This window comes from Bolinopsis microptera, chromosome 4 (assembly GCF_026151205.1).
Source record: "Bolinopsis microptera isolate Bmic1 chromosome 4, MBARI_Bmic_1.0, whole genome shotgun sequence".
Classification (NCBI taxonomy): domain Eukaryota; kingdom Metazoa; phylum Ctenophora; class Tentaculata; order Lobata; family Bolinopsidae; genus Bolinopsis; species Bolinopsis microptera.
This window is the reverse complement of record NC_087075.1, coordinates 1,348,203-1,363,583: the sequence shown is the minus strand read 5'-3', so window position 1 is coordinate 1,363,583 and position 15,381 is coordinate 1,348,203. Positions and strand designations below refer to the sequence as shown.

Here is a 15,381-nt window from a genome sequence, read left to right as displayed (position 1 = left end):
TCAGATCTGATTTCGATCGCTCCAGTTGTAGCACGGTACTATTGAGTTTCTGTTCTTTAATTTCCAAGTTATATCGGCAGTTTCCTTTTTCCAGCTTAGTCCCAGCCAATTCCTCTCCAGTGCTATTCAGTTCCTTTATATAACCGCAGTCTGTCTTGTACTCTACAATATTCCCAAACCTTGATTGCAACAGAAAGTCCTCCCACCTGATTCCTATAAATTCAGCGTATGTTTCCTCTAAATCTGAGCACCTGTCCCTTGCCATTTCCTGGATAACGCTATGTTTCAACTTAGTGCTGAACATATTGAGTTTGTAGATCTCCCCTCCAAACATTATCGTTTGCGTTCTCAGTTGAGGTGATGTCCAGAATTTCTGCATTGAACCCAGAACTATAGCTCCTCCCTGCTTCAACACCCTCCCAGGAGAAGTGGGCAGAGTATTCACCAGTTCACCATTCACATACACCTCTCTAGTCTCTGTAGCATTACTCCAGGCCACACATGTGTGGAACCATGTTCCCGGGGGTACATTATACTCGCTCCGTACATCTGCGTTGTAGTTGAAAGTTCTGGTTTGCTTCCCTTCGTCTGTCATTGTAATCTCGTAAGGGGAGCTCCTCAGGTAGTAAGAGAACCAAGTGGGGAGATCGAGATGGTTCTGTAACTTCTTTATCCAGGCACACACTGTAAACTGTGTAACAAAGGGGGACATGTCAGGGTGTTGGTAGTAAACAAACTCGTGGGGACTGTGCCAGAACCAAAGTGCGTTATAACGCCGTGGTGAACCTCCTTCAGCGCTATGCAGTAGTAGGAATACAGTGGACAAGGGGATTAGAACCTCCTTCAGGCTTACGATCATAGCTTTACGGTAACTGTAATGTTAACTTAATGATATTTGGTACAAGACAAACTGAAAGAGTGAAAGCCCAATATTGAATCTAAAAAGTTTCAATGACTATCAATTTAACTTAAAGTTTTGGACTTAAATAGAACGAAGCAAAACAAATGATTAAATCAGTAAATCAAATTAAATAAACTATTAGTATATTATTACATAGACTATATCACTGATACAACTACTACTACTATCATACTTATACAACTTTGTACTAAAATTACTACAACGCACAGTTGACAGTTTCACGCTAATAATATGACAACAAGGCCTGGCCATGAAGTGCACTACTGCATCTTCAGAACAGTATTATGTGTGGTGCTATATACTTATATAACATCAGCCCTATTACACTTTACAATGTCCTTATTGTAGAGCTTCTTGAAGCAGTAGAAAAACTAACTGCACTGTCGAGCAAGGACTCTAATTGTATCAGCTCCCTCCCTCAAGCTACCTCCTGTGTATCAAGATGACTGGTGGCTTGGTCGTTAGATGAGACCATCATTTACACGTTAAAATTAATATCATTTGACTGTTGACATATTTCATTTATATATTTAACATTTCTAAAACGTAGACTAGGCTACTACCTTACTACTTCTAAAACTAGGGCAGCAGAAAAACCATAGTTGGTTAGTACGCACATTGTAGGTTTACAACCTACCAGGACGCGCGCCGAGTTGAATTCGATTGTTTAGGGCTCGGGTTACGGTTAGGGTTGTGGTAAGGGTTATGGATAGCTTCGGGGTTATGGTTAGGGTTGGGATTAGGGTTTATGTAAAGCCGTTTTGTACGGCTGCAAAACCATAAAAACCAAAGTCACGTGAAATTTTTGGGCGAGCAAATTAATAAAAGCCCAATTATATACCACTCGAAAATTCGTCTCAATCAAAAATTTTTATTAGCGCAATTTAAAATTAAATAAAAATTCTAAAGCAGAAGTGAAAGGTATTTTAAAATATTTCATTAACTGACTTGTATTATAAATGTTTAAATTTCATAAATCGATAGTCCATTGACGTGACGGATGTTACTCGTCTACATTTCTTCGATGTTCGAAGTAGCGCGCGCCGCTTTACTTTCTTCTTTATGGCAAGTGCTACGAAGTAGCGCGCTTGTCATACGTTGTATGACCAGCCGCGCACGAGTGCGCGGCTTCCCCTGTATCGTAAAAACTCCATCATAGTGAAACGACCGTGGGGTCACGACGTGATACAAGCGCGCGTTGCGCCGGGCCAAACCATTAACAATGGTCAAGATAGTCCATAATTGATAATGCCTTGTTTCACGTTGTAGCCCTGCAGCGCACAAGTGCGCGGCGTCACGTCATTCATGGCTTTCGCCACAAAACCACTTTGTGCAATGACAGGGGGTTACTACGTGATACAAATAATTCCACGACCACGTTGGCATAACAAAATTTTTGTTGCGCATGTTCTGAGACCAAAAATGAAACAGTACTAGACTAAAAACGACTGGCAAAAGGAACCAGTTTTAGGAAACCATTTTAGAATTAAAACTATCAAAACAGTTAATTGACGATGTCAATTCTTCGCAGCTCGGCGAGGGTAGCGCTAGGGGGGCTTGGCAATTTAATATCGGTACAGGTGTTTATAATAAACCCCCGGAACCGATTCCCAAGTTATTTGTTGATGATACATATCCACTTAGACATTTTCTTCTTATTCTTTTTCTTTATCCTTTATTTCTCCTGGTTTACCCAAGACCTGGATTGCGGAAAGGGTTTATCTCTTGGTACTGGCGCCTCTTTTGTTAATTTTCCCTTATATTATACAATTATAACAATATACTTTTAATATGTTTTTTGGGATCCTTCGCATCTCGCCGATCTGCATACGGTTTGCTCGAACCAGAGCCCTCTCGCTTGCAGTAGCGCGCGACCGCCGTGAAACAAGCGCGTCACGCAGTACGCGTAGACACATGGCTATGTGAAGCATACGGTGGTTGCGAGAAAATGCGCGGCGCGGCCCAGTAGTGCATCGCGATACAACTCATGAGAGTATCAGTAAAGGAAATATTTCTACGAACATAGTGATCAGTAGTGTCTGCTTTATACTCGGACGATGAGCCCTCGGTCCCCACAAAAGATAATCTTTAGAATTATAGTTAAGACTAGTAGTCTGCGCGAAAAGTGGCATACAACGTATGTCAAAATAATTGTGTTAACGGAACTCATGGTCAGTCTATAAAACACATGAAAAGCATGCAGTGTGCTCCATATCCCTTAGTCTCTAGCTTTGTTTTCAAAACACGTGATTTGATAACGTGATGTTATCTCATTGCAAACAGGGTTTATTGTTTGATTACGTGTAGTATATGGTATAGTAAAAAAGTATTAACACAAGTTAACTAATAATATTATGTATATATACTACAGCAGTATGCATATGATAGAATAGGTCTGATGACAGCAAGTATGATGATTGATGATGTGATTAGCCTTAAGCTGTGACTTGTAGTTGTAAGGGTACAATCCTCGAGTTGGTATCAGCCCGATCAGGTATACATTTTTGATTTTGCAAGTTGCTACTCAGCAGTCATATTTCTTCAAAAATAGTTTATATTTAGAAAATATCGCTATGATTTGGCGGCAAGATTCTTTCCCTTCTTTCGGTTAATCAGGAGGGGGAGACGGGATCGGGAATATTCGGCTGAAATATTCGGTTCCGGCTTTAATATCTGGTTACGGTCCGGTTTAAAAGCTGCTTAGCGAAAATGTACGGGAAACGGTAAATAGTGCGATTCCGCACCTGCCGGACTAATTATATGTTGCCTCTGCAGCTATCAACTGAAATTGGGATATCCAATCCAAGTCCATACTTTTGGAAAGATAGATACAAACTGTGAAGAGAAAACGAATGTTTAAGAACTGGAAAATTTAGAAAAACTTTACAATAGTATTACACTTTTAAATATATCAAAACATAACATTAACATTTCAATGTACACTAACCAATTACCAAACGAACGTAACAACAACGATTACCGGTATTCTGATTTAAGCGTTTTGTATTTAAGTCCAATATCTTAGTATTCATATATTCTCGTAAAACTTCATAAAATCAATAAATAAATAACTGTATCCTCCAAGCTATAATTTAGTCTAATGATAAGTCTGAACGGCTGATGAGTACAAAGTCAGGTAACAAGAAGAGAAGGTTTAAGATGGGTCCATTGGTTGAGGGCGTGGGAGGAGGGCAGCACGAATGTAGAGATAAAATCTTCTCCTCGGGTAACGACCGGACAGTCTATTCTTGAAACCGTCATTTGTGGCAGACTGGTCGTTGATGATCCTTGTTCCTGAAACATGAATAGATTTAGTTTCTTCCAGATCTTTAGTTTAAAATAATGAGTATGACATCAGCATAATAAATGAATATCTTACTATATATAGACGGGTTCCTGCTAGTTGAGTAGTAAGTATAATGACACAAAGTATTTGATAATAAGCCTATATAAGATAAATATATACCTGTTTATTATAAGGGATGAGTAGAAGAGGCGGAAGTGGGAAAGGCGGGGCGGAGGCAGAAGTGGGGTACATGAGACCCTTCACAGTATCCCAGCCCGCTCTCCTCAGTTCCAGACCGTCCAGGTAGATGCCGTGCTCAGGAGGGAGCCCGGGAGAAGTAAGAGAAACAACTTTAGTGTTGAAAGCAACGTCACTGAGAGGCACATCGCTAGCAGAAGCCCAGTCGTACAGGAAGGAGAGGATAAAGTATCTGGGGCTGGTGAAGCAGCTGAGCGAATAGAAAGCTCCTTGTTCCAAATCTGCGGTAGTGGCGGAGGAGTGACGACCACTCATCTCACTCTGCGTCTCCGTGCCGACCAGCTTGCTCAGCTTCCAAACTTTATCTGCTAGATCTGATAGCCAGCGACCTAGACCTCGGGTATTTCCAGGTTCCCAAGACTCGGGTACTTGGTTGCTGGAGAGTTCGTTGACAAGAACAGACGTGGCATTGGAGGGCGTTCTGTCACCTGACATCACCTCTTTTATAGCCCACAGATCTTTAGTGACATTGGCTAGGAGTTTGGTGTAATGTTCCGCTTGGACTGCAAAGAATAGGGACAGTGCAGTGTGGCCTCTGGATGGGACTACCCTTGGAGCGCTGGGTAAAGATGACAGGACGAAGTTGACTACGAAATTGATGTCCATAGATTGCTCTGTAGTTGAGAAGCGTCGTAAGGAGGATATTAGGTGTGTTTTATCAGTTGGAATATCCGGCAGAGATTTGAAGGTAAGACTGGAAGAATGCAGCTGGAACTGTAGGAAGGCGGGCTGAGGAGGGGCTTCTTCCATATCAAATGTAAGGAACCTGTCAATAGCAGAAAACAGGAAGTTAGCCTGAGTATCAGTCGTGTTCTTACTCCCGTACGTGACTAGGCTTACAAGCGATCTTGCACAGTCCAATACATCTATCTTCTTGTTTTGAGCCATGTGACAAAGCAGGTGCAGAGAAGAGTTGAGATCACTGTCTCCCCAGCCTAGGTTGTGGGTCTCTACTTCCAAGTTAGAGATGAGGTAAGAGTGCAGCTGGGACATTACTCCTGACACGTGAGCAGGGATATTCTGTTTACTAAGTGGGATGTCCATTTCTAGGAATCGTCGGGCTCTTTGTTCGATCCTGGTGACTAGCGAACCTTGACAGTGGTGGGTCTTTACAGAGAACTTCTGCGTCAGCTCATCAGGGAGGGAAATCTTAGAGGACAGGGAGGAAACTAGGATAAGTTTGAAACCTTGGTGTACTTTCTTGGGAAGAGATTCTCTAGGATTGGCAACTATCTCACTGACCTCCAACATCATATCCAGGAGTGTCCCCTCCCACTTGGTGATGTGTTGGCACTGTGACAGCAGTATCCAGTACCCGTACTTTATACCCTGCTGTATCATGTGCTCCGCCTCCCCTTGCATGCTATCATTCAGCATACACAGGACTTTAATAACCTTGCCCTGAGTAGTAGCCAGTCTCTGTACATCGTACACGGCATCCAGTTGATCCTCAGAGTCAGATATAATAAGAGAAGGTGCGTTGTCTGATACTGTAAGGGAGTGGTGCACGAAGGTGGTGATCATTTCACTTCCCAGCTCGTACATAACCAGGTCACTGAATACTTTGGACATGTCCTTAGGTCGGGTGAAGAGCCAAAGCAGTGCTCTCTGAGCCAGAGTCAGCTCCTTCTCATCGTCCCAGGGTGAAGGTTCTAGAAGTACCGGAGCGAGGGTAAAGTATTCCTGGTAAAGAGCCTGATTGTATTGCATGTGCTGCTTCACACCTTTAAACACTGCTAACTCTTCAAGCAGGTCCAAACTCTGCCAGCAACTCTTGGTGATCCAGTTTGGTATCTGAAAATGTAGTATTAAGTATTGAGATAGCAGGGTGTATTGAGATATTGTAGTTCAGTAGTGGGGGAACATGCTATTATAATCGTTAAGAAATATCAAACCTCATCAGGCACATAAGGGAATTGATGAAGGAAGTGGTTTAAAAACAGGTCAAACTCTTCTATAGTCATTCTATTCGATCTGAAATGGTATCATATATGGTACTTCTATAGTCATTCTATTCGATCTGAAATGGTATCATATATGGTACCTACATGATGATATCAATATTACATTTCAAACTTATGAACTGAGTTATCCTCCCGAAACAGGGCTATAATTACAGAAACTTTACTTTATTAATACTGTATATATTTACCTATACTATAGGTACTACACTATTAATATATTGTTAATATACCTCAGAAACTCCTTCATGACAAGTAGAAGAGGGAAGAAACCAGCGTCACTCCGGCTCATGGATATTTGGAGACTTTTGTAGACTTCCTTGTGGAGTTCCCTCTTATAGTCTGCCACCTGATAAGAATATTTTAACTCAAAGATCAGGTTGGATGATAGGAAGATGTTAACTCAAAGATCAGGTTGGATGATAGGAATATGTTAACTCAAGGATAAGGTTGGATGATAGGAAGATGTTAACTCAAAGATCAGGTTGGATGATAGGAATATGTTAACTCAAGGATCAGGTTGGATGATAGGAATATGTTAACTCAAGGATCAGGTTGGATGATAGGAATATGTTAACTCAAGGATCAGGTTGGATGATAGGAATATGTTAACTCAAGGATCAGGTTGGATGATAGGAATATGTTAACTTAAGGATCAGGTTGGATGATAGGAATATGTTAACTCAAGGATCAGGTTGGATGATAGGAATATGTTAACTCAAGGATCAGGTTGGATGATAGGAATATGTTAACTCAAGGATCAGGTTGGATGATAGGAATATGTTAACTCAAGGATCAGGTTGGATGATAGGAATATGTTAACTCAAGGATCAGGTTGGATGATAGGAATATGTTAACTCAAGGATCAGGTTGGATGATAGGAATATGTTAACTCAAGGATCAGGTTGGATGATAGGAATATGTTAACTCAAGGATCAGGTTGGATGATAGGAATATGTTAACTCAAGGATCAGGTTGGATGATAGGAATATGTTAACTCAAGGATCAGGTTGGATGATAGGAATATGTTAACTCAAGGATCAGGTTGGATGATAGGAATATGTTAACTCAAGAATCAGGTTGGATGATAGGAATATGTTAACTCAAGGATCAGGTTGGATGATAGGAATATGTTAACTCAAGGATCAGGTTGGATGATAGGAATATGTTAACTCAAGGATCAGGTTGGATGATAGGAATATGTTAACTCAAGGATCAGGTTGGATGATAGGAATATGTTAACTCAAGGATCAGGTTGGATGATAGGAATATGTTAACTCAAGGATCAGGTTGGATGATAGGAATATGTTAACTCAAGGATCAGGTTGGATGATAGGAATATGTCAACTCAAGGATCAGGTTGGATGATAGGAATATGTCAACTCAAGGATCAGGTTGGATGATAGGAATATGTTAACTCAAGGATCAGGTTGGATGATAGGAATATGTTAACTCAAGGATCAGGTTGGATGATAGGAATATGTTAACTCAAGGATCAGGTTGGATGATAGGAATATGTTAACTCAAGGATCAGGTTGGATGATAGGAATATGTTAACTCAAGGATCAGGTTGGATGGTAGGAATATGTTAACTCAAGGATCAGGTTGGATGATAGGAATATGTTAACTCAAGGATCAGGTTGGATGATAGGAATATGTTAACTCAAGGATCAGGTTGGATGATAGGAATATGTTAACTCAAGGATCAGGTTGGATGATAGGAATATGTTAACTCAAGGATCAGGTTGGATGATAGGAGTATGTTAACTCAAGGATCAGGTTGGATGATAGGAGTATGTTAACTCAAGGATCAGGTTGGATGGTAGGAGTATGTTAACTCAAGGATCAGGTTGGATGGTAGGAGTATGTTAACTCAAGGATCAGGTTGGATGGTAGGAGTATGTTAACTCAAGGATCAGGTTGGATGATAGGAATATGTTAACTCAAGGATCAGGTTGGATGATAGGAATATGTTAACTCAAGGATCAGGTTGGATGATAGGAATATGTTAACTCAAGGATCAGGTTGGATGATAGGAATATGTTAACTCAAGGATCAGGTTGGATGATAGGAATATGTTAACTCAAGGATCAGGTTGGATGATAGGAATATGTTAACTCAAGGATCAGGTTGGATGATAGGAATATGTTAACTCAAGGATCAGGTTGGATGATAGGAATATGTTAACTCAAGGATCAGGTTGGATGATAGGAATATGTTAACTCAAGGATCAGGTTGGATGATAGGAATATGTTAACTCAAGGATCAGGTTGGATGATAGGAATATGTTAACTCAAGGATCAGGTTGGATGATAGGAATATGTTAACTCAAGGATCAGGTTGGATGATAGGAATATGTTAACTCAAGGATCAGGTTGGATGATAGGAATATGTTAACTCAAGGATCAGGTTGGATGATAGGAATATGTTAACTCAAGGATCAGGTTGGATGATAGGAATATGTTAACTCAAGGATCAGGTTGGATGATAGGAATATGTTAACTCAAGGATCAGGTTGGATGATAGGAATATGTTAACTCAAGGATCAGGTTGGATGATAGGAATATGTTAACTCAAGGATCAGGAGATATGAGGAGATATGAGGTGATATGAGGTGATATGAGGTGATATGAGGGGATATGAGGTGATATGAGGAGATATGAGGTGATATGATGAGATATGAGGTGATATGAGGAGATTGCATTGATTTAACAGCTTTGTACCTTGGCAGCAGAACTGACCGACTCTGGGCCGCGTTTACTGAGTACAGATGACAGGATCTCCGTCAAGTCAGACAGTTTAAAGTTGTAGTGGTACGACAGGGAGTTTATTTCTTGGAATACCTGGTTAACAAAATAGAATGTGTTTTACAGGGGGAAGAATAAAGTATTATAATAATCATCAATAGTAAAACATTTAATAGCTGCAATTATATATTTCATTTAAGATAACAATAGAACCTATAGTAGCTTAATGCTGATTGTACATCTATAATGTTTTGTATTGAACATAACAATTGAGATAAATTGTCATTTTGTTATTAGGTGACGAGGCATGAATTACTGATAACATTTTCAGGGTCTTGTTTTTTAAGCCCAGTAAAGTATTAAATTAGCAACCTCGACAATAACAGCGCCGTGGTTAGCTAAAGGCCGGTACTAACCTCGACAATAACAGCGCCGTGGTTAGCTAAAGGCCGGTACTAACCTCGACAATAACAGCGCCGTGGTTAGCTAAAGGCCGGTACTAACCTCGACAATAACAGCGCCGTGGTTAGCTAAAGGCCGGTACTAACCTCGACAATAACAGCGCCGTGGTTAGCTAAAGGCCGGTACTAACCTCGACAATAACAGCGCCGTGGTTAGCTAAAGGCCGGTACTAACCTCGACAATAACAGCGCCGTGGTTAGCTAAAGGCCGGTACTAACCTCGACAATAACAGCGCCGTGGTTAGCTAAAGGCCGGTACTAACCTCGACAATAACAGCGCCGTGGTTAGCTAAAGGCCGGTACTAACCTCGACAATAACAGCGCCGTGGTTAGCTAAAGGCCGGTACTAACCTCGACAATAACAGCGTCGTGGTTAGCTAAAGGCCGGTACTAACCTCGACAATAACAGCGCCGTGGTTAGCTAAAGGCCGGTACTAACCTCGACAATAACAGCGCCGTGGTTAGCCAAAGGCCGGTACTAACCTCGACAATAACAGCGCCGTGGTTAGCTAAAGGCCGGTACTAACCTCGACAATAACAGCGCCGTGGTTAGTTAAAGGCCGGTACTAACCTCGACAATAACAGCGCCGTGGTTAGCTAAAGGCCGGTACTAACCTCGACAATAACAGCGCCGTGGTTAGCTAAAGGCCGGTACTAACCTCGACAATAACAGCGCCGTGGTTAGCTAAAGGCCGGTACTAACCTCGACAATAACAGCGCCGTGGTTAGCTAAAGGCCGGTACTAACCTCGACAATAACAGCGCCGTGGTTAGCTAAAGGCCGGTACTAACCTCGACAATAACAGCGCCGTGGTTAGCTAAAGTCCGGTACTAACCTCGACAATAACAGCGCCGTGGTTAGCTAAAGGCCGGTACTAACCTCGACAATAACAGCGCCGTGGTTAGCTAAAGGCCGGTACTAACCTCGACAATAACAGCGCCGTGGTTAGCTAAAGGCCGGTACTAACCTCGACAATAACAGCGCCGTGGTTAGCTAACGTCCGGTACTAACCTCGACAATAACAGCGCCGTGGTTAGCTAAAGGCCGGTACTAACCTCGACAATAACAGCGCCGTGGTTAGCTAAAGGCCGGTACTAACCTCGACAATAACAGCGCCGTGGTTAGCTAAAGGCCGGTACTAACCTCGACAATAACAGCGCCGTGGTTAGCTAAAGGCCGGTACTAACCTCGACAATAACAGCGCCGTGGTTAGCTAAAGTCCGGTACTAACCTCGACAATAACAGCGCCGTGGTTAGCTAAAGGCCGGTACTAACCTCGACAATAACAGCGCCGTGGTTAGCTAAAGGCCGGTACTAACCTCGACAATAACAGCGCCGTGGTTAGCTAAAGGCCGGTACTAACCTCGACAATAACAGCGCCGTGGTTAGCTAAAGGCCGGTACTAACCTCGACAATAACAGCGCCGTGGTTAGCTAAAGGCCGGTACTAACCTCGACAATAACAGCGCCGTGGTTAGCTAAAGGCCGGTACTAACCTCGACAATAACAGCGCCGTGGTTAGCTAAAGGCCGGTACTAACCTCGACAATAACAGCGCCGTGGTTAGCTAAAGGCCGGTACTAACCTCGACAATAACAGCGCCGTGGTTAGCTAAAGGCCGGTACTAACCTCGACAATAACAGCGCCGTGGTTAGCTAAAGGCCGGTACTAACCTCGACAATAACAGCGCCGTGGTTAGCTAAAGGCCGGTACTAACCTCGACAATAACAGCGCCGTGGTTAGCTAAAGTCCGGGTACTAACCTCGACAATAACAGCGCCGTGGTTAGCTAAAGGCCGGTACTAACCTCGACAATAACAGCGCCGTGGTTAGCTAAAGGCCGGTACTAACCTCGACAATAACAGCGCCGTGGTTAGCTAAAGGCCGGTACTAACCTCGACAATAACAGCGCCGTGGTTAGCTAAAGGCCGGTACTAACCTCGACAATAACAGCGCCGTGGTTAGCTAAAGGCCGGTACTAACCTCGACAATAACAGCGCCGTGGTTAGCTAAAGGCCGGTACTAACCTCGACAATAACAGCGCCGTGGTTAGCTAAAGGCCGGTACTAACCTCGACAATAACAGCGCCGTGGTTAGCTAAAGGCCGGTACTAACCTCGACAATAACAGCGCCGTGGTTAGCTAAAGGCCGGTACTAACCTCGACAATAACAGCGCCGTGGTTAGCTAAAGGCCGGTACTAACCTCGACAATAACAGCGCCGTGATTAGCTAAAGGCTGGTACTAACCTCGACAATAACAGCGCCGTGGTTAGCTAAAGGCCGGTACTAACCTCGACAATAACAGCGCCGTGATTAGCTAAAGGCCGGTACTAACCTCGACAATAACAGCGCCGTGGTTAGCTAAAGGCCGGTACTAACCTCGACAATAACAGCGCCGTGGTTAGCTAAAGGCCGGTACTCCTCCGTCTTATCATGAACTGCCGATAACCGACTGTTAGTGTCTGTTATCGCTAACTCTTCATTGCTTATCAGCTCTTGTGTGCCCTAGTTTTATAACGTGATTATAGTTTGTGGGAACCACATTTATTATTAATTGTCAATTCAAATAGTAAGTTTTTCAAATCAGTACTGAATAACTAAATTAACAACGGATTAAACTATAAGTGATAACACTATAACAGTATAACAGTATAACTGTATAAGTGATAACTACAATACTAACCTCGATCAAGGTACTAAGATCCCTGCTATCAAGCAAGCTGCCCCTAAAAGTAGTGATGTAGTCGAGCAGGGACTTCTCCGCATTTTCTATAGCAGCCAGTCGGTTTAGTTTGGAGCGAGCATACGTGCACTCTTTACTGTTCAAATGGGGGGCCTGGAATAATATAATATATAGTTACTGTAATATGTCGGATATAAGTTATTAATCGTAAGTTAAACTGGGATATTTCACCTCTAGCACCTCTAGCACCTCTGGCCTAGTTAACCATTAAATTAACAAGTGTCTACAAGAGGGCCGTGCTAAAACCTTGACGATAGAATTAAAGTTCGTGATAGAGAGGCGAGCTTTAGATAGAAGAGCTCGCTTAAAAAAAATTTTGAGATAGGCCTTTAAAAATGTTGTATTCAATTTTGAAAATCTTGGACCTCGTTTTTTACGATTTTTTGAGGTCCAAGATTTTCAAAATTGAATAATAATTTTTAGAGAGATAATTTTGATGAAGACAAATAAGTAATTAGATGACTTGATCGGAAACAAATAATTTTCTTTTCAATTTAAAGAATATGATATGATTCAACTATCGTTAAGTTGAAAATTGAACTATGCGATTTGATATTCATAATTAACAAAATACCGTATAATATTTCAATTTTCTCTTCTGAGGATGAACTTATGAATTGATTTAAATGATGACTTTAAACACTCTCCACATCTGAACCTTTAAAAGGAGCTAATCTTAAACCCTCTGTACAAGTTATAAACCTCACCTGTTTAGACACGATTAGTTTGAGCAGAGCTGATGTGATACCCGACTGAGATAACTTGAAGGTAACAACAGCTGTTTCACTGAGAGGTTTAGAGCTGAGCTGGGAGGTGGTGAGGTTGCTAGTGAGGATACAGTTCTCTGATAGAAGGGAGGGGAGGGAGGGCATGCTCACACCTCTATCCCACACACCTGGGGAAACATGGGGTTACGTTGGGGAGTTAACAAATGAGGGACCGTGAAAAAGAGGCAATATAATTAAGGGTCAGGGGGATCCGTTAAATGATAAGAATACAGAACAATAATTACCAGTAATGATAGAGAGAGTCCGTTAAATGATAAGAATACAGAACAATAATTACCAGTAATGATAGAGAGAGTGCCTCTAACAGAGCCCACACTCCTCCCCCCGTGCTGCTCTACCACCTCCTCCACTGAATAATACATCACACTCTCCGCCAGCCCACTGCCACACATCTCCACCTCGGAGCCCCTCAGGACGGAGCTGCTGGAGTTGCTGGGTGGAGGCAGGTGTGTCAGCTCCGAGGTACTGTCTGATAGTTTGAGGGTGCTGTTGTCAGGCTCGTTCAGATTCACTAGGAAGGGTGCCCATTGTCGGAGCTGGTCGTCAGGGTCCGAGATAAGGATCTTACGGCGGGAGAATTTCAGAAGTTCACGGACTATGAGGAGGTTTTCTATGCTTTGTTTGTCTTTAGGCAGTCCTTGTTTCTCCAAGTTGAGAAGTTCTGTAGGGGTCGACAAAGCGGTGACGAGGTCAAAATTCCGAGATGTGGATACAAAGCCTTCTGTTATAAAAGATTGACCAGGCAAAGACTGATCCAGCCAGTTTTCGATAAGTTTGGCCCTTATTCGAGCAGAGAAAGGCCCGTAGTAGGTGATGGCCCCGGCTGCAAGTAAAGCATCCCCGTCAGCTTTCAGCAGCTGCTGATCTAACTCATCCTTCTCTGACCTTCCACTGCTGTGTCTTGTGCTTCACTGCCTCCAGTATCTTTTCAGCAGCTTTCACTTCTTTCTTCAGAGCTTTCTTAGTAGATTGGATGTGTTTTATTTGTGAGCTGCTCTCCTCAAGATTGGCGGCTTTAGTATCCAGATTCTTCTGAAACTCGTCCAGATGGAGAAACTTCTTACCCAGTGTTTTTTGGCTCTGCTCCAATTCTGCTGACACCTTTTCGTATCTTTTCTGTTTAGGCTTGAGCTTCTTGATTGTAGTGCTGTACTTATGGATACCTGATATATATGCCTGAATACTGGTAGTTGCTTTGCTAACCTCTGCAATAGCCTCTTGAGTAAACCTCGGATCATCAAGATAGTCCTTCTTTAGGCGATGGAGGGTAGCCATCTTGATCTTATCTTTCTTGAGGTTAGCGATGTTTTTGATGAGACTGGAGTCCTGAAGAAGCATGACAGCCGAGTCCCAGGAAGTATCTTTATCAAACAGAACACAGAGCGCTTCAAGGGAGAACTTGACAATTGCGGGGGGGTTCTTGTAAGATTTCAGCTCCTCCATATCACACTTGTTTATGCAGGAGAGAGCTTCAACTGCTTTCTCTAAAACTGGAGACACTTCCTTCAGATCCAGATCATTGAGCTGCTTCAGTTCGGAGAGCTCTTGTTGTTTTCTCTCAATGTTCTCCTCCTCTACTCTGCACGCTTCTTGGCATCTGTGGAATTCTACTTTGTCTTTCTTTATTTCTTCTGCCCATCCCTGTAAGATAGACATGATTCAATTGCTATCAGTATCAGTACCCCCCTATCGCTATCAGTATCAGTAGCCCCCTATTGCTATCAGTATCAGTACCCCCTCCCCTATAGCTATCAGTATCAATACCCCCTCCCCTATTGCTATCAGTTTCAGTAACCCCTCCCCTATTGCTATCAGTACCCCCTATAGCTATCAGTATCAGTGTCCCCCTATTGCTATCAGTATCAGTACCCCCCCCCCCCTATTGCTATCAGTATGAGTACCCCCTCCCCTATTGCTATCAGTTTCAGTACCCCCTCCCCTATTGCTATCAGTACCCCCCTATAGCTATCAGTATCATTGTCCCCCCTATTGCTATCAGTATCAGTATCCCCCCTATTGCTATCAGTATCAGTATCTACCCCTATTGCTATCATTATCAGTTAGTTCTCATCAAGCAGAGCATCACATCAATGATCAAACCTATTGCCCCCCCCCCCCCTCCCTATTGCAGGTATTATATAAACTATTATCATTATGACAATATTTTCCGTACCTGATAAACCAACTGAGCTGTCTTGAGAACCGGTGCAAGACCTGC

The 15,381-nt window shown here is 42.7% G+C and overlaps 1 protein-coding gene across 1 annotated transcript; it reads right to left on the bottom strand.

Annotated features, from left to right (window-relative positions):
• Positions 1-3,777: 3,777 nt before the first annotated feature.
• On the bottom strand, positions 3,778-14,804 carry LOC134813880 (uncharacterized). Its single transcript, XM_063821774.1, has 9 exons — positions 13,441-14,804; positions 13,083-13,270; positions 12,316-12,468; positions 12,012-12,137; positions 9,151-9,270; positions 6,661-6,776; positions 6,362-6,440; positions 4,389-6,260; positions 3,778-4,216 (listed from the first exon to the last, which is right to left on the bottom strand). The coding sequence occupies exons 1-9, from the start codon at positions 13,553-13,555 to the stop codon at positions 4,055-4,057; spliced, it is 2,931 nt and encodes a 976-aa protein (XP_063677844.1). The 5' UTR covers positions 13,556-14,804; the 3' UTR covers positions 3,778-4,054.
• Between the last annotated feature and the right edge of the window lie 577 nt (positions 14,805-15,381).